At 41.2% G+C, this 18,692-nt stretch overlaps 2 protein-coding genes across 2 annotated transcripts; one reads left to right on the top strand and one right to left on the bottom strand.

The window, feature by feature from the left end:
- Window positions 1-12,506, bottom strand: reps2 (RALBP1 associated Eps domain containing 2). Its single transcript, XM_088312226.1, has 19 exons — window positions 12,365-12,506; window positions 12,056-12,308; window positions 10,245-10,368; window positions 9,502-9,629; window positions 9,159-9,267; window positions 8,668-8,793; window positions 8,499-8,566; window positions 7,657-7,815; window positions 7,270-7,323; window positions 6,756-6,831; window positions 6,578-6,652; window positions 6,424-6,475; window positions 6,213-6,352; window positions 6,048-6,109; window positions 5,683-5,742; window positions 3,539-3,625; window positions 3,330-3,445; window positions 2,102-2,207; window positions 1-857 (listed from the first exon to the last, which is right to left on the bottom strand). Exons 1-19 carry the CDS (start codon window positions 12,472-12,474, stop codon window positions 789-791), a joined length of 1,974 nt encoding a protein of 657 aa, XP_088168352.1. The 5' UTR covers window positions 12,475-12,506; the 3' UTR covers window positions 1-788.
- Window positions 12,507-14,323: 1,817 nt separating this feature from the next.
- Window positions 14,324-18,490, top strand: cltrn (collectrin, amino acid transport regulator). The gene is made up of 6 exons (XM_088313372.1): window positions 14,324-14,621; window positions 15,671-15,729; window positions 15,867-15,952; window positions 16,829-16,945; window positions 17,474-17,668; window positions 18,232-18,490. The coding sequence occupies exons 1-6, from the start codon at window positions 14,555-14,557 to the stop codon at window positions 18,356-18,358; spliced, it is 651 nt and encodes a 216-aa protein (XP_088169498.1). The 5' UTR covers window positions 14,324-14,554; the 3' UTR covers window positions 18,359-18,490.
- The last annotated feature ends 202 nt before the right edge of the window (window positions 18,491-18,692 follow it).

Genomic DNA, 18,692 nt, shown 5'->3' with positions numbered 1-18,692 from the left:
TGTGAAAAATAAGCAACTTTATTTATCAGTTTGATTCCTTCAGTTTGTTACAAATTACGGCACAATGACATTATCAAGACGTCATTCGCGTGCGTCGCAAACGTGCCATCGTTTCCACACTCAACCAGCGGAAAAGACAAAGTAAGAAAAGTGACCGAAAGCAGCACCTGGTCTTTGCATAGCTCATCTGTTGTCATCACGTTCTTGTCGAGTCCTTTGCTGATTGACCATATTTTGGCTTATTCACGCTAATTCATTTAAAAAAAAAAAATTTTGTGTCGTTTCTGGACAGGAAATAACCACATGCAAGTCGATGAAAACAAAAGGATGTTTAAATGATCATATATTCTGATCATACATGATGATAAATATTAGCACGCTGACTGAAAATGGTTTTGGCTATTTCTATGAATTATGCTTTTTTTTTTTGCTGAGGAAATTTGGAGAAACGTACAATAAAGGGATTTCTAATTTTAAATTTTTTCTAATCTAATTTTCGGAGTCAGGCCATTGCCTCATCTTGAAGAACTAAAGACATTAGGCAATAACAAAGTTCTAGTGGTTAGCACGTTTGCTTCTCTTTGCTGCACTTTTTCAGATATATGTATTCGGACACATGATTTTGTCACAAACTAGCGCAAGTCTGACCAAGATTTAAAGATTGAAACCGAAGTGTACTACTTTTTCCAAACCTTTTTTTTTTTTTTTTTTGACTGATTGCAGTCACTCGTACATTCATCCTGGATTCCCCAAGGTCACTCTTCATGATTTTGCAACTAGCCGCCGGGTCACGTCGAGGCCACGGGGCGCAGGAGGTCCAGCTGGGTCTCCAAGGTGACCCTCTGGTGGTGGACCACCTGTAGCCAAAAGGAGGGAGAGATCACATGACCTCTGCACTGGCAACAAGAAACGCACACGCACCAAAAAAAATAAATTGCGCAAACGGCCCCCTGGCCCTTACTGGACCCGCCCCCCCCCCCCACCGGTCCTCACCCCCCCTTTGAACAGGTGACAAAGCCCTGGCACAAGTCTCCACCCGACGCTCTCTTGTTTCCAATCGGCTATTTGTTGCATTTCGGACACGAGCTGTCTCGTATTTTAAGTGGACAGTTGAGAATGCCAGTGGCCGCCGTGGCATTCCCACCAAGCGGGCGTCTCTAAATAAAGACGCGCACTTGCTATTCTCTCAAATTCCAAACAAGCCTTGCGGAACGCCGCAGAATCGGACCCAGAGGAGAGATGACCTCATGACCTCGCGTGTGTCATTCCATTCGGCGTCGGGTTCTTATCAAACGCTTACCATTGCGCTTCACGCGAGCGCCGCCGCTGGATCGGTTTCGAGAGGAACGGCCGGCACGCGACAGGTGTGCCGAGCGCAGATGCTAACGGAACGACTAAACTGCAGGCTAATACTTCGGAACTATACTTAGATAGAATTTTAAGTATCTGTACTTGACTTGATCATTTTATTTCCTACAACTTCCACTTTTACCAAATGGAATTTCGGTCACCATCGTTTTGACAAAATAAAATTACGAAAATGAAAAGACGATTTCCGAAGGTGAGAAGATGTTTTAAACATATTTGTTTGAATGCAATAAATACTTTGTAGATTTAGATAAACAACATCAAGAAAGAAAATATGCAAATTTAAAATTTGTTGGGTTGGTGATGGCCTGGCTAAAGTGCGCTAGCTAACTTTAGCCAATATTTAACAATATCACCAAATTAAATGAAAAAAAACCCAAAAAAAACAAAAATCAATTCTAACTTTCAGGTACTGCTAAATTTTTGTTTTTAGCCTCAGTCAACTCCAGGCTGTTGCCGTGGCAACGGCAGGCACCTTTTGAGTCGCACCAACTTGACGAAGCGTTGGGCCGACTTTCTTGCATTTGGCTGACAAGTGTTGGAACAACGTTAAAATGTGAAAAATCGCACGGCCGCACTTGGGAAGAGAAAAAAAAGATTTGGGCTAAAGGTCAACAACTTTTGGACTCCCGTTATTCCCGTTATTCCTTCTCCGATGATGATCAATCTCGGACGATTCCAGTGTTGTTTTTTTTATCGATTTAAAGAAATCTCAAGATGAATTTCAGCCTACCTTGAGCTGCTGCTGGAGCTCGCTGTTGAGTCGTGTCAAGACTGCGTTGGTTTCCTTGTTTTTGCGGATTGCCATCTGGATGTCCCTCTTCTGTCTGGACGGAATTCTGCGACAGACAAAGATACTTCAGACAGTCCAAACAACCAACCGAGATGTGCAAATAAACCCGCCGCAATCTGTGTTTGTTTGCGCGTGGTTCGAGCGGCTGTTTTCGGGAGGGATTAGGCCTTAAGATAAAAAAAATTAAATAAAAGTGATGTGTTTACACTGAGAAAAGTGGCATTCTCAATGAGGCATGTGGAGACACAAACGTTACCGAAATCGGTGTGAGGCCTCAAAAAACTGCTTCAAGAATCCGCAAAAATATTGGCAAAATAATATTTGTTTGTCTTATAAAAATGTTTTTTTTTGGGGGGGGGGGAATGATGATTCTTTTTTTTTGGATAGATTTTTGTTTGCTTTGTTGACATATTTTTGTAATTTTATTTCCACCCTTTTGGCATTTTATCTCTTTTTGTGAATTTATTCAATTTGATTTTAATTTTGTGTTTACTTAAAAAAATTTATTTGGATCCAGATGATTTTAGTTTGTGCCCTCACTTGAAATAAAATTGAATAAATTCAACATGCAATTTTTGTTCGTGAATATTTCATTTTATTTTTAATTTTTTTGTTTTTAATTTTCGTCAGATTTTTGTTCATTTTTAAGTGAATTTGGCTATTTTTTTGGGGGGGTGGGCAGATGTTAGAGAGCTTTGTTAGTTTTTGTTTGCCATATTTGCACTTTTAATTTTTAAAAAAATATTTTTTTTCCAAGCCATTGTCCCCGTTTTTGTATTTCAAACTTGGACAAAAAGTTTGGTTTGACGTTAGGTAGTTTTTCTAGAATTTGGTAATTCTTTCCCCACATTTTTGTCCACTATTTTTTTGGGGGGCATGGGGTCATATTTCTGTAAATATTTTGATCAACATTTGTAAAAAAAATTTTTTAATTATTTGGGGGACTCAATTTGTTTTGTCGTATTTTAGTCAGTTTTCTAACTGGTTCTGGTCTAATTCTTTTTTTTGCTCACCCCCGATCCAATTAGTTTTTCTGCCAAATATTTGTGGGCGGGCCGTAATGAATTAATCTACGTTTGAAGTTACTGTAGGCCATCATCAAGGTAAACTAACAACTGTAGTAAAGTCATCGATATTGCCGCATGAATATGACAAATATTGAACTAACTTTTGAGTGGACTTTAGAAAAGAACCAGTAGATGGCGCCAAGCAGTCCACATTCTGGCTGTCTGCCCGAAACTTCCTTCGAAGCGGCTTCTGCGGCGCTTGATTGTGATTTAGCTCCTGCAAGAGGCATACAAGACTTGTCAAGACGAGAATAAAAAATAAATAAATAAAAAAAAAACATTTTTTTAAATCTGTTAAATATTTTTCAACCTTTTGGGAAGCATTGGCCAAGTCTTCAGTACTTTGATTATATCTGGAGCGTAGGCACGGTTCGTCGGGTTTCACCAGGCTCTCTTCCTGCAACACAAAACTTAACATGTAACTTTTTTTGTCAAAGTAGTTTCAATAGAAAATACTTTTTCAGTCAATCTCAGCATTTTTATGACGGAAATTATTGTTCTACATTGAGCCTCTCCACCATTATTGAGTCCAAGTGGAGTCTGAGTCCACGAGGTCCGAGTGCTTCATGTCTGTTTGTTCTTTGGAAGACATGAACGCAAGTAAAAGAGTGCTTTGGCGCTTAACCAATCAGATGGCCATTTCCATCATTTGAAAAACTTTATTCCACATGTCTACTGAAGGAGGATGTCAACTCGTTCTCTGCCAGCCCAGGTAACATGAATGCACTTTTTGACGTCTATAGCCGTCAATGGCAGCGGATGAGTGAATTTTATAAATATATCGTTAGACTCGGTTGAGTCGAGAAATATTCCGCAAGTTTAATGGATGAGTCAGAGACAAAACCCGTGTTGAGTCCGAACTCGGAACTCGACGACTACAGTCCTGCTTTTGCTCGCAGCAATATTGGAAAAAAAAGTTTTTTTTCAAGCTTCTTCAAAACTGCCGGCACATGTAAGAAAGGTCTTTCGGATTCACAGCTTCCCGTCATTCCGGAAGAGATGAAAAAAGGTCGTCATTACCACCTTTAAGCTCTTTATTCTTGACGCTGGATCCCACGAAAGGCTTTTGAACGCCCAACATGTGAATTTTCTTATCATGGATTGCAAGATTAGTTCTGGAGAATTAAGGTCCGCTCCGTTTCCTTCTCATCGGGTAGGATTGGGTGAATTGAACACGCTCGCGTCGGAGCTGACCTCAATGCGGCGTCACACTTGACGCTGATGCCTTCAACAGGCTCGTGACGCTGCAGTTGACCGTACCAGAGGAAGAAAACAAAAAGAAGAATGGACAGAGCTGCCATTCGCTGCACTGATGGACACCGTGGAAATGGATTTAGCGCATTTTCTGAACTACAGAGCGCCCCTAGTGGTGAAAGATATATCCACAGAAAATCCGCACCTTTGAATTAGCCGCATGGTTCAAAATTGAGGAAAAAAATTAGCGTCTTATATTATGGAAAACACGGTAGTTGGATTGACTTTTTGACTTTTGTACATTTTGGAGCCAATCGTGGCCGTGCCACTCTCTGAGGGGCCGATATCAATTTCTATTGATCTTATTTTTAAAATACACACGCACACGCGTACGTGAGCCCATTCGGGACGGTCCGGCCCGCTGGGCTTTCACGCAGGCTTTTCCAGCCGGGAATGGGAATTAGAAAGGGGCCGCAAAGCAGCACCCCCCCCCGGCACAAATAGGCTGCGATGTCAGCTCGGGTTGAACAAGAGCGCTGAGATGTCAAACATGACTTGGAGAGATTCGGTCCCAAAGGAGCGAGCGTAGGCCTGCCGGCACGCGCTGCCGAGCAGCAAAGCGCCGCCTCAGTCGCTCCACAAAAAAGCAAAATGGAGACAAAGCTGAGACGGCAAATAAATCACGGCTTATACAAAATAAGAAGCCTCTTAACGGTTGGAAGGAAAAATACAATCGAGGGCAAAAAGGTGTTGAGCCGAATTGTATTTTTTTAGTATCGAAAAATATTGTACATATTTTAAAAAAGCTCTTTTTTTTCTTTCACAAAAATAAAATAAAAATATATGTAATAATATATTTTATTGTTATTTTTCTTTTTCCTTTAACAGCAAAATAAGCAAAAATGATCTGATTTGTATTAGCAAGAAATACAAGTTGTAACATTATTTTCTTGAGGTATTTGATGTCAAAGTCTCCACGTCTGCTTCATCATTAGGGATGTTTGATGCCATTTTTTTTTTTCAAACTGATACTTGTTACTCTTAAGGTACTCACCGATGCACTTTTCATATATGAAATTTCATTACACACAATAACAAAAAAACAAACAAAAAAAACCAGATGATTATTCGCAGATGTGTCAATTTGCCTTAAATAACGCGGCTTGATAGGCGGTATCGCCCATCGCGAATTATTATTCTGAACGAGTTAACAAAATGGCTTGCATGGGTACTCTTAAGAGCGAGCCGATAACTGCTCACCTCTTTTCGGAAGCGACTGAAGTCTGCAAAGCTCGGCTGTTGTATTTTGGCCGGAAGAAGCTGAGACGACAGAGAGACAAACTGACGAGACGTTGCTCGACGACAACACAAACAGCAAACTGAAAACGTCAAAATAAAATAAATTTTAAAAAAAATAAATAAATATCGCACACGGTGACAAAGCCAAAAACTGTTGAGTTTGTAGAATTTATAATTTTTGTTTTTAGTTTTCAATAATCATTATGAATGCGAAAATATGACTCGGATGACATTGACTTACTCTCTCATATTATATAAATATGTGATTTTTAGTTACGAGCACGACTGCATATTGATTTCCATTATTCCAAAAAGTCAACTCAAACCTGCGAGACGGACGGTCTTGGAGGGAGCGCTGGAGGAGGGGGCAACCACCCACACTTCATCCCTTTCAAAAATCAAGAAAAGAATCTTGCTAAGCACCACCAGTAGTTTCCACAATAAAGAGAAGTAAGAGTGATCGCTAAGTTGTCGCAGTGAGTGAAAGTCACCTGGCGCCCCCTGCTGGAAGAGCTTGTTAAGGTCCAGCGAGGAGGCTCTGGAGTGGCTTTTCTTTTGGGGTCGAGGCGGCGGCGTGGGAGGCTCCTCTGCTTTCCTCATGGCGTCGTCGATGGAAGTGCTGGAGTAGGACCTGGAAAGGGACACCGCGGTCACATGACAAGCATTCGCAGTAGCCCAACACATTTCCGCGGCCATCCAAACCTTGGGCGAGTTTTTGCCTTGCTGTGCTGGTCAAGGTCGTGAGAGGTCGGCTCTGTCGGGAGGAACGCGTTTGCTTTTAGAGAATAAAAAAATCCGAATGATCACATTTTGTGGATTCGCGGTATATAACGTATGAATCGTTAATTTGCATTACCTGGCCGGTGGGAAAAGTTGGCCAATTGCAGAGTGGCTCCTTCTTTTAACGTCTCCACACCCCGGAAACCGCATTCTGAAATATTTCAGTGAAATCGTCATCAGTCATGAATATAATAAACGCGATCAGGAATTTTTCTCTCTGAGTGAGTGATTTAGCCCCCACTCCCCCACAATACCTTGTTTTTTACAGGCTTCCTCTTTGGAATCTTGATTGGTCTTGGCAACACTTGTTGGAAGCTTCGTGCTCTGATCCTACACCCAAGACAGAGTTGCGATAATTATCATTTTGACTGATGTTATTTATTTTCAATTCAGTAGCTTTTAATTACTTTTCAGTGCAGGCAAGTTTTATAAGTTTAATTTGGGGGGGGTGCCTTGTTTGATTTAGTTTTAGTAGTTTAGTTTCTAATAGTTTTTGTATTGGTTGTAGTAGTGCACTACATTTTAAAAATGCCACTTGAACCGTGCTGGTCACATACCATCTCGTAAAAACATACATAAAAGTTTGAAATTTGATGAGAGGAAAAACAATCCATGCTAGAAATTTGGAGGGTAAAACAAATTTCACACCCGCCTACTACAAAGAGAGGCAATGGTCAAATGGAGTTAGTTTGTATCAAGGTAAATGGCACCCCCTGCAGGCCTCAATGACACATTGCATATTCAAGCGGACACTGCATTTGGGTTTACCGTCTGACGGACTCCTGTTCCGCCATCCTCGAAGACAATCAGAAGCTGTGCATGCTGAAAAAAAAGAAAACAAAAACATTTTGAATTTTAAACTATTATTAAATGTGATGTCAGCAAATCATCAGTGGCTCTCGAAAAGTCAAACTCATATCCATCTCGATCACATCATTAATTCTATCGTATATGCCTGTGAGTACAGTTTTTATAATCTGTCTTCATTCGTGTTCGAATATCCGTTTCTGAAAGAGTTAACACCACGACGCAAATGCTAAGCACTAGCCTGTCTACAGCGTTTTGCATTGGTTGCTCGGATAAAACTAACCGGACATGTCTGAAGCAAAGCTAGCTTGGGCGTAGCCTTCAACAAGTTATGTTGTCTTTACGTACTTGAGGGGGGACGTCCTCATCTGGCGCTCCGAATTTGGGATGCAGGCCGGGGGGAAGGCTCTCAGGAAGAGGGTAGCCGTTCTTGCGGGCCACAATCAAGTGGAAGGCGGCGCAAAATTCCGGGAAGGTCAAAGCGCCGTCTCGGTCCACATCGCTCAGCTCCCTAATAGAGACAAAAGTTCAAAAGAGGTTGACAAAATGTATCAATAAATAAATAAAAATGCTTAACTGTAACAGAATCGTTTCATTGGGAGACCCCCTCAAAAAAAATAAAAAAAAATAAATGTTAAAGTTTAAAACACTGATTGTTCAGCATACCACTAGAGGGAGCTCACTCTATGAGAATCACTGCTTTAGATAAAACAAGCTAATAAACTAAGATAAAACCACCTAACAAGTCAATTTCAAACAACTTTGCAGAAGAAAAAAGTTGGAGAGTCGCTGTCATGAACATATACACTAAGAGTGAATAGAAAAGAAATCAAAACACAATTGAGAACGGCCGATTTAAGCTAACATGGTGGCTGGCAACGTCACCTTTTTTGTCATGAGTTGGAGCAAATTGTGGAAAACAAGGTGGTGACAATGAGATGATGTCACGTCCCTAATCTCTTTTTCGTCCACTTTCTTGCAATAAAAGGATTTAGGGAACACAACCAAAATGGATTTTAGCAAGTTAGCATGCAGCATAGCAAACACACAATACTTTCCCTCCAAAACTTCCCGATTTGTTCACAAATCATAAAGAATTGACCATATTTTGGTTTAATTTAAAACTTAGCTCGAACTGAATTTGATTAATTAGACATTAATGTCGATCATTAAATTAAATAAATCATCACTTGCCAAATGTGCGATAGTTCCGGTATGGGAAGTTTGGACTTTGTGAAGAAATTCTTCGCAACAGCACCTGGGGGGGGGGAGAAAAAAAAAATCAAACTTACACTTAAATGAATATTGTATGTCTAAAATGTGAAAAGTACATTTGGAAAGGAGGCGGGGTCGTTATACCGAGAATTAGAGCCCCCAAGTCGGGCTGCAGGCTTTTAAACTGATTGGTGTAATATTGTCGTTGTTCATCTGTGATCTTCCACGGGTCGTCATCGTCATCGTCACACTCCTGCTGGTCTCCCCTCGCTACAGTTTCAGAGAAATATTAAGTGCAGCGTCCGGATGTGCAACGATTAGTCGAGTAATCAACAATGAAGCCATTATCAAATTATTCGACAATTATTTTTAAAATTGAGTCATCGTTTTTTTTTAATTGCCCAAATCATCATCACTTCAGTCTCTCACCCGTAAATATTCTCACATTTATGTCTCATATTTTGAAAATGTCTTGATTTTGAATAAAGGGATAGAATTTGTTTTTTTTAATCCAATTCATCAAATAATCAAAAAAATAACCGACAGATTATTCGATTATCAAAACAATGTTTAGCGGGAGCACTGGAATATTGCGGAAACAAAAGCGAGAGCTATTTAAGAAAACTGCGGCGTACCCATGCGTGATTCGGCCATCTGTCTGTCGTTGGGCGTGGCGTACTGGTGGGTGCGGTATGCCGACGGGGAGCAGGGCGGCGAACTGCCTGGCAGCGGCGGTGGTGGCTCCTTTTTGGAACGGAGACAAAAAGCGTTCTAGACATTTTGTTGATAAAAACGTGTTGTGTTTGGACTTGAAATTTAACTCATTCACGGCCAGCTCAGAGAAAAATAATTCACTTTCTGACGTTTACACCCGTCAATGGCAGTGAATGAGTTATTTTTTTTTTTTTTTACTCGGCTGGTGGTGAATGAGTTTATTCAGAATTGAGCATAAAGACGAGCATCGGGAATCCGCATTACCTTCGTCTCCGCACCAAAGTCCAAACATCGGCTCCGGTCGCTCTGGGTTTCGATGGCGCCGGGCATGTTGGCAACGTATCTCATTTCTGGTTCTGTTTTGATGCCCACAAATCGGGGCAGAGGTAGATCTGCGATAGAAAAGTGTTTCTGAGAAGCCTCAACATATTGCAGGAGAAAAACAGACAAGGAAGCTCGAGCTACACGTGAGGCGCGTTCAAGTCGGTGTTTGGCGAGATCGCACAAGTCCACTTTTGTGTATAAAAAAAAGAAATGTTGACACCTAATGTTGATGCACTCAGAGACAAGTGAACAAAAAAAAAACTTGATCTCAGTGGATGCCGTTGATGACGTTCACGAGGCTTATTTGCATTTTAACATAATTCACTCTGTGCAATCGCAAATCCTTGTTTACGTCCGTTCACCATGGTAACTGCCGACACAAAATGGCCGCCGCATCCCACAATGCTTTGTACTTTCCAAAGCATACAGCACCGTCACACAAAAAGTGTTGCAACACGGCCGAACATTTACATCCGGTATCGTATTGCTTTTTAACCACCGTAAAACATGACCTTGCAAATATTCAAGTGTGACCTCAGTTCAGTGAGCAAAACCGATAGCTGACAGCCATTAACACGAAAGGGTGAGCTCTTCCCACGCGTGACCGACCCGCCTCGCCGCCGGATTACACCGCAAATCGCGTCAGGTTGGAAATAATCTCTTGATCTCCTCGGGAGACTTACTGGCCGACGTGCTCTGCAGGCGGACAGGCAAACCAGCCTGGGCGGCGGCCAGCAGCTTGAGGGCCACGGAGAACTGAGCCGTGCCGAAGTAACCCGCGCTCTTTGCGCCGCACACTTCTGTCACCTGGGGAGAGGACGAGGAAAAAATAAATAAATTTGGCAATACGTCAGGAATGTTGACGTAAAACAAGAAAGCTTCGAAATAGCTGACTAGCTAGCCATAGCTAGCGCTAACCTCACAAAGTGGACGAACGTAATCGGCATGCAGACGACTTCTTCTCGGCCGCTAACGACAACTTCATTATACTCCCTCGTGATAGGTTAATAAAGTTCATCCACTCAAGTGGAATGTGATCCGGGAGCTGAGATTTGTCGCTCAAGACCCTAAAACTGGATTTGCGCAACAGGTCAGAGTGGCCAAATCCGAGTTGATGCCTTAAATCAAGTTGTGAAGCGCAAGAATGTAGCTTAGCAGAAAAAAGCTTTGATGCTTTGAAATGTTTGCTGGCTGCTTGTTGCTAGGCAGAATATGTGGAATGGAAAAATAATGTTTGAATTACAACAACACAATGAGCGATTTCATCGATGGACACGCTGCAGCGACATTTTACGGCCTTTCAGGCTGCACACAGTAGATTGGATTTCATCACTTTTATTAAACCAGCCCAGGTAAAATAAATTGACGTTTTGACGTCTTTATCCGTCAATGGGAGTGAATGAGTAAGAAATGGATTAAGAAGCCACTTGAGACTTGAAAACATCATAAGGTCCCGCACGCACTACGACAGCGTCACGGAAAATTTGTGTCGGAAAAGCCGACTTTCCAAAACAACCATCAGGGGTACAAGAGTCAGCCAGCACGCATCCTGCCCGAGGTCCAAAGGGCCAGCTGTCAATCAACCTTGATCTGCAGCCGGCAGGAAGGAAGCTTCACGAGCTCGGTGCCAAACTTCCTGCCGGAGCACACCAAGAGACACAATGGGGGTTACCCCGGGGGGGGGAGGGGGTGTGGGGGGATACCCCTCCACTGACATGGATACACAAATCTGTTCGAGCTTATTTATATTCCTGCTGGCTCAGCAAAAATATTCACAGCAGCGAGCTCATAAAACCGCCGCTAGTAGCTTCACCTAGCATAGCATGCGTTGGATGACACTTCACACATCCATGTTACTTGGAACGGCAGCCGTCTGCCAGAAGACAACATCAGGTGTGCCACAGAACTTGTCCAAAAAATATTTATTCAGTCAACTACAAAAAAAAATCTAATCTTTATTCATCTGTCAATGACAGTAAAGTGACAGACAGATTAATTCAACACATTTCTGCTTCATCAGTGATTCAGAAGTGTGGAAATAGAAATGGTACGCAGGCTCCCTCTAGTGGTATGCAAAAGCATAATTTCCTAAATGCAGTTCGGTTGTATTTAATGTTTTTAAAATATAGTATTTTTGTGCTTAATCTGTGTTTTATTTTATTTAGGCACAACTTTATTTTAGATTTCAGTCTGTCTTGGTTTTGAAAGAACACTTTGGCTTAATCCACTACTGTATTTTAATGCAGGAGAAAATGCGGTTTAGAGTAAAATCACTCAGAATTTATTTTGCTGTTGATACAGTACTTGATTTAAAAACTTTCAGAACCACTACGCAGGATAAAAGGTTTTTCGTTCTTTCTTTGAGTTGTTGACATTTTCGTTTGCTGTTGTGCCGTGATTTCTTTCCAATGTCCAATTTGTGTGTCTTAGCTAACGGTTTGTGGAACGCTGCGTTAAGGTGTGCCCCAGAACGCCCCCCCCCCTCCACCCTCACCTTGTGCAGCACTTCAGCAGGCAGCTGGGACGCCTTGAAGAGCTCTGCCACCTTGGAGGACGACAACTGCTTCCCGGAGGAGTCCGCTTGGCACAGCCCGTGCAGAGCTGAGTAGTACCGCTGCTCGTGCTCATGCACCGGGATCAGCCCTCCGGCGCACACCGCCGCAGCCGCCGAGCCACCACCACCACCGCCGCCTTCCTGCTCCATTTGCTCGCTCCTGACCGCCACCACCACCACCACCGCCGCCGCGCTACAACCGACAGATCATACTGCAGTAACTGCACACACCCCGACTGCCGTTCTCACCTCAACTGCGGATCATTGACTCCCTGCTGTGCTGGCCATCGTGTTTCCACCAAGCTGCAGTACCACGCCGCGGCTGCTGGGGGCAGTAAAGCATTGAAATACCTTTTCATTAATCCTCAAGGGTGCTAGCCTAGCTGCTAACGTAACTAGCTAAAGCGACTGACGACGAAATTAAACATCTGCATTTAAAAACATTGACGGCATAAAAAAAACAAACTTACATATGGATAATGACATATGGAGGCGCTAGAGTAATTTAAGTGTGGCTTATATTCCCATTTGTTCTTATTCAATTAAAGTTTGTCTATTTCAAATTCAAGGTGCATTGGTAAATTTAAGTTGTCGTTAAGAAAACAGACTACAAAATACCACAAATTAGGATTTCAAATGACAATAATGCAAAAACGGTTAAAAAGCCCTTCTTTTTCCATAAAGTTATATTTTATTGTATTTAAATGTTTCTCTTTTTTTGAATCTGGTTCGTGGCATCACATTCTGCAGATATGGATTTATTTGTATTTCCTTTTATTGTGTTTTGTTTTACTCTACTAACTGCAGCAAGTTCAGCAATGCAAAAGAAAATCTGTTTTCAATTCCATTTCCAGGATAAATAGCAGTCCACCTAAAAAAAAAAAAACAAACGCTTTTAAACCTTATGTGTCATAGCTCATAACTAGTTAGTCTCACATACAGTGCGAATATACGGGGATTCATTGTATTTGCATTATATTATCCCACAAAACAATGTATATACTGGACACAATAAAAATTGCATCTTCATTGACTTAAAATGAGACGTTGTGCTTTATTTCCCCTCCTACAAATGAAAGAATCTAGAACTGTTGAAGCTTCAAGGAACCACATTATTTGATTACAGCACACACATTTAAAAATAAAATGTCCATAGTATTCCCTTGAAAACTTAAGGAAATTCCAAATAAAACAATATGTTTGAAAATGAATAAAAAGGTTGTAAGGTTGACATTTGGTTTTATTAAAAGTTACGTTTACTGTCAAGTGTATGTAGGCTGACAAGTTTGTCTTGATTCTACTTTAGAGGCACACTGCCATCTTGTGTCTAAGAAAATAACTGCAATTCACCACGAAACAGATTTTTCAACAATAATTCACTCATGACGTCACTTAGTACAGTAAAATTGGATGGAAAAGCACAGGCCAGCACTATTCACTTCTATGTTTATTGTTTCTGGTCATGAGGGATCACAAAGTTTAACTGGGTTTCATCTTGACTTGTAAATAGGATTTTATTGTTGTCCGCTTGCTCAACCGCACTGATATAAAAACAAGTAATGAGGGAATAGAAAGTCCAGCGCGTACCGAGGAGGAAGCACTTTGGTTGTTTATGTGAAAATTGTGATCAATCGAAGCATCCATAAAATCACATTTTTGAGACGAGGTATATTAGTTATACCTTTATTATTTAGATATTTTCAAGAGGTTGAAGCGGCCATGAGAAGAGATGTGCACAAAAATCTTTTTAAGTAATTGTTAAGCTTTTTTATATAGAGATTTTTAAACTTAAAAAAAATTCCATGACCTCCTCAATTAATTGAATTGAATTTAACCACATTGCAGTCATCCGATAATCGGGCTTTTGCTGACAATTGATTGATCGATTTTCCTGAACAAAATTCCGCTTAAAACTGACCAATACGATTGCAACAGTCTCCGCCAGCACTAGTGGCCAGTTCAGATTTTAAAAAAATAAATAAAAATCAGGCATTCTTTATTTGATGGTCGTTCAACAATTAACCGGCGTCAGAATGGATGATTAACTGAAAGTGTGCATCCCATTTGGCGATTTCTCCGCCAAAGTCGTTTACCTTTGCTCAAGGATTGTTTACGAGGATGTAACAGCAGCGCATAGGCTCTCACGCAACCGCAAAGCACATTCTTATTACGTCGACTACGCGCGTCGGGTCAGAACATTTAGTTCACCGCTGGTCCTGAGTGCTTCGCACATTGTTCCGCGCTGAGTAAACAGACTCAAACGTCGGTGTTTTTTCACCGGCGAGGAGGTCGCCTCTCCCACACGAAAGCCTGAACAAACACTTTTTTACGCTTTCCCCAGACGGGAAAGCGAGTCTCGTGGCCGGGCAGGTTAATTCAGGTGTGTCCTGGTTTAACCATTAAACTCCACTGCGGGTGACCACACATTCACTCGGGAAAATGTCGGGAAAGGTCATTTTTCTGCTTTCGCTGGCGCTTTCGTCGGCTCAGAGCCTCTGCACACCAGGTAGGAAACAAAAGCATTCTTATCGACTCGATTTTAGCGCACAAGAGGAGAAGTTTAACACGGCGGTGTGAAACTCAGTTTTGTCGCGGGGAACGTTGTTGTTGTTGTTGGGTGAACGATTGCCTCAATTTACAGAAACAAATTGATGAATAATTTATTGTGACATCAGAGGTCAACTATTATTACATTTATTTAAAAAGAACGATTCGAAACAAACAAAAATGCTCATGTTTTTAAAAGTGAAGACAATTTTCAATTTGGGTCATTTTAAAAAACGGAACAAAGTTAATGCACATAATTTACTTTCACGGGCCACATAGAATGATGTGGTGGGCCATGTCTGGCCCCCGGGCCTTGAGTTTGACACCAGTGGTTTAACAGATTCTGACCTGAACGAATGATGTGAGTGCTATTAATTATCTTGACCCGAACATTTATCACAACTTCTAGACAAAATTGAAAACAATGACGCTTTGCCTTGTCGTCTTCCGTTATAAGAGAATAAAAATCCTTCACACCGATGCTAATAGTTAACAGATTCCGAAACGATCAAAGCACAAAACGTTGAGTGTGCTGCTTCTCATCACGGCCTAAACGTGAAGCGCTTATGAAATATCGGACTTTTTTCGCAACGATGATGTCATGGCATTGGCTCATCGTCTTCGGTCTGAAAAAGAAATTGGCACTTGGATTGAAACTCAATCACAAGACAAAATATTTTCTCATTTCAAATGTGTGTGCGATTATCTCAGTTTCTTTTAACAATGGCACACCCTAGTTGTCTTCTTTTTTTTAATTGTCATTAATTCATTCCCTGTCAGCTCAGGTAAAATGAATGTGCGTTTTTCGGCGTCAATGGCAGTGAAAGAATTAAAAGTGGCGCTCACGTGGAATGGATTTTTAATCAATCAGGAAACAAAATATTAACACATATCTGCATTTAAACTACCGCTCTTTCCCTAATGATTTCCAAACCGAACCCGCGGCTGTAAGCTATTCATGAACTCATCTAACGACTTCCACAATAATTTCCTCTTTTATCGTGACAGGCGCTTCGGATGGCTACAAAGTTCGGCTGAGCATCCAAACAGCTCTCGGAGACAAAGCGGTGAGGACGACGATCTGGTTCCATCATCATTCAGCATGCTAATGACAGCTAACGGCCCTCGTTGCCATGGCGACCGGGCCCATCTGGCAACCCCTTGAAAGTCTTTGATGCGCTCTTGTCGTTGTTGTTTATTGCAGTACGTCTGGAACCAAAACGAATTGTTCCTCTTTCGAGCCACGCTGGCTTTTGCCATGAGGAATCATTTTGAAAACCAGAACTTCCAGTAAGTGTTGTTTTTTTTTTTAACACAACTTGAGAGACTGATGAGTGACTTGCACTGTCATGTGGCAGTGAGTTAAACTCAAAGTGAGTCACACTGAACAGCAGTTTGAGAGATAAAGAATTCTTCAAAAGAAAAAAGTTGACATTTACTGTCAAGCGAACGCTCATGAAATCCTCTGTTAGCTTAATGCTAACGCAAAATGGGAAACGCCTTAAAGGAGCGATTGAATATCTATGTGGCGGTGTAATAACAATTTCAGGCTAATATAAGTGTGATTTAATAGGGAAAGTGCTTCTCAATTATTTTCTGTTACGCCCCCCCCCCCTAGCAAGAAGAAAACAATCTCCGCCGCAATTGTAAATAATAGCATTTTCGCTGCTAAACAAACCGACACCGCTGAGTTCATACTCGCCGTGCACAATGGGTAAGGAGAGCGTTACTGCCAACTAGTGGAGTGGAGGTGCAATTACACGTCATTGTTGTGCAGCAGAAAAAAAAAAGCACTTTCTCTACATTTAATTTAATTATCATTAAAGTGATATATTATAGAATGTTTTATGAACTGCAATATTATTTTTTATGATATTATAGAGTGTCATTAATAAACGGGCAATTCCATTTATTTCAGTGGAACGAGATGTTTTAAAAGATGACTTTTTTGTGTGCAGTTAAACAGTTTCAAGATTGCCACCATTACTGCGTTTTAATTCCAGTGAAACAATAACATTTAGGGCTTTTATTGCACTCAAATTTCAGAATGAGTCACATTTAACAGGATGGTAGCCTTCCTGCTAAAAAAAAAACAAGAGCATGTGGACTATTGCGCCATAAAAGCCAATGAGTTGTGTTTTATTTGTTTACGGAACATCTCCACAGAGTGGACAACATCGTTGTTTGTGACGAAACGCCGCGAGTGTCCTTCTGGTTCGTGGTCACGCAGCCAAACGATGCCAGCCGCTTGGTGGATGGAGACGAGGTGGAGTTGGCAGTCAGGTGACGTCCTCGCAATGCCTTTTTGTGGCCATTTTGTCGGATTCTGACCGATTTTTTTATTGTATTTTTTTGGGGGAGCAACTGACCCATTTAGATTTTCTGTGCTTTTTCAACCATTCTTACCATGAATCAAAACGAGAACAACTCTACTGAGTTGGAGGACATCAATGATCTAATTGTTTGGATAAAAACGATACAAATATTTAGTGAATTTTTAATATTTTTTTTTTTTATGAGCCATTTGAGTGAAGTGAAACCCCGCCGATTTGGCCTGACATATATAACAAATTGTTATCCATCCATCCTTTTCGATTAACGAACTCATATGTCCTACAATATATGAAACATAGCAAATATTTAAAAAAAAGTTTTCGTTTGTAAAATAGAAGCCCTCTATTAGTTATATACATGTATTCCACCCAATAAAATCAAGATCTAGTTGAACTCGAACGTTACCTAACCCAAGAATCTGCTTGTTATTGCTGTGTAAATTATTTTCATTTTTTTGGTTGCATTTGTACCTGTCAGGAAGTCTCGGAACCGCATCAACAGCGCCTTCCTGCTGACCGACCGGACTCTGGAGTTTGTGGGCATCGCGCCTACGCTGGCGGCTCCTCAGCTGCCCGCCACACCACCGTGGCTCATCGCCTTCGGGGTGGTCATGGGCGCCGTCTTGGCAGGATTCGTCATCCTCGTCATCTCCTCGGCAGTACAGAAGAGGCGGTGGGTCGCTGCACGCTTTGTTTTACACAGGTGCTACAGGTCTAAACCACGAGGAACAGGAAACGGCACAGAGCAATACAAACATTTCAATATCCATCTCCAGTAATATGAATACATGCCGAATTTTGGAAAGTAGTACATTTTATAATATTTAAAAAAAAAAGAAAAAATCACAAAAAAAGCCAAAAAAGCCTCATGGAAAAATCTAAACCTCAATTCACCGAGTACCAAAATTCAAAATAAGGAGGAAACAAAACACTCACTCACCACAACAGGAAGCATGTCATGAGACAGGAAACGGGACGAACCGACCAATAGAGTGAGACAACAAGGCACACCTGGACATGACACAAATGGCTGGAAGGGGGTGATTGGTAGACACAAGGAACAAGGCTGACGACAAAAGGTGGAGAAGAAAAAAAACTAGAGACGTGAAGAAAAAAGACATCACAAGAAGCAAAATTCAATCTAATCGACACAATTTGCCACTAAATCTAAAATATACTAAACTGAATCAAATATTGATTTTTTTTTCCAAATATTTCACCCATTTTGACTCACAGAAAAAAGAACGTGGAAGACGCCACCGAGGACGAGGACGGCGATGTCGAGACGCAGCTTCCAAAACCGCTGGAGAACGGCGTCTCCAACATTGCCTTTTCCGATGATGAGCGAGTCACACAAATGTAATTTGGAAATTCCAAACAGTTCAATACTATTTAGGGAAAAAAAACCATGTACAGCTAATATGGTAAAGTATTCAAATTGGGCTTTGCGATGTATGCAAATTAATTTCAAAGTCAATAAAAATGAGTTAAAATATTTAACTGCATTGAAAATTAATCTCCAGAGTTAAAGTTGAATTAAAGTTTACAATTGTGGAGATTGGAACAGTAAAGCTCAATTGCGTGGTGCGTTTATGAAGCTGCATTCGTGAGTCATGCCACAAATGTGGAGACGTCTTTAAATGATTTAAAAGCCTTGCGGTGTTGCGTCCAAATGAAACGAGGCGGGTAACGAACCC

Source organism: Idiotropiscis lumnitzeri, chromosome 13, assembly GCF_059441095.1.
Source record: "Idiotropiscis lumnitzeri isolate Australia: NSW breed Sydney's pygmy pipehorse chromosome 13, RoL_Ilum_1.0, whole genome shotgun sequence".
Lineage (NCBI taxonomy): Eukaryota > Metazoa > Chordata > Actinopteri > Syngnathiformes > Syngnathidae > Idiotropiscis > Idiotropiscis lumnitzeri.
Note: the sequence above shows the minus strand (reverse complement) of the source record. Positions and strands in the feature narration are given on the sequence as shown.

Coding starts and splice junctions, on each gene's coding strand:
- reps2 (XM_088312226.1), bottom strand. CDS start 12,474: ATGAAAAGGTATTTCAATGCTTTACTGCCCCCAGCAGCCGCGGCGTGG. Junction 6,110..6,212: donor CTTCCAGCAGGGGGCGCCAG/GTGACTTTCACT, acceptor GATTTTTGAAAG/GGATGAAGTGTGGGTGGTTG. Junction 858..2,101: donor AGCTCCAGCAGCAGCTCAAG/GTAGGCTGAAAT, acceptor TTTTGGCTACAG/GTGGTCCACCACCAGAGGGT.
- cltrn (XM_088313372.1), top strand. CDS start 14,555: ATGTCGGGAAAGGTCATTTTTCTGCTTTCGCTGGCGCTTTCGTCGGCT. Junction 15,730..15,866: donor CAGCTCTCGGAGACAAAGCG/GTGAGGACGACG, acceptor TGTTTATTGCAG/TACGTCTGGAACCAAAACGA. Junction 17,669..18,231: donor TCGGCAGTACAGAAGAGGCG/GTGGGTCGCTGC, acceptor TTTGACTCACAG/AAAAAAGAACGTGGAAGACG.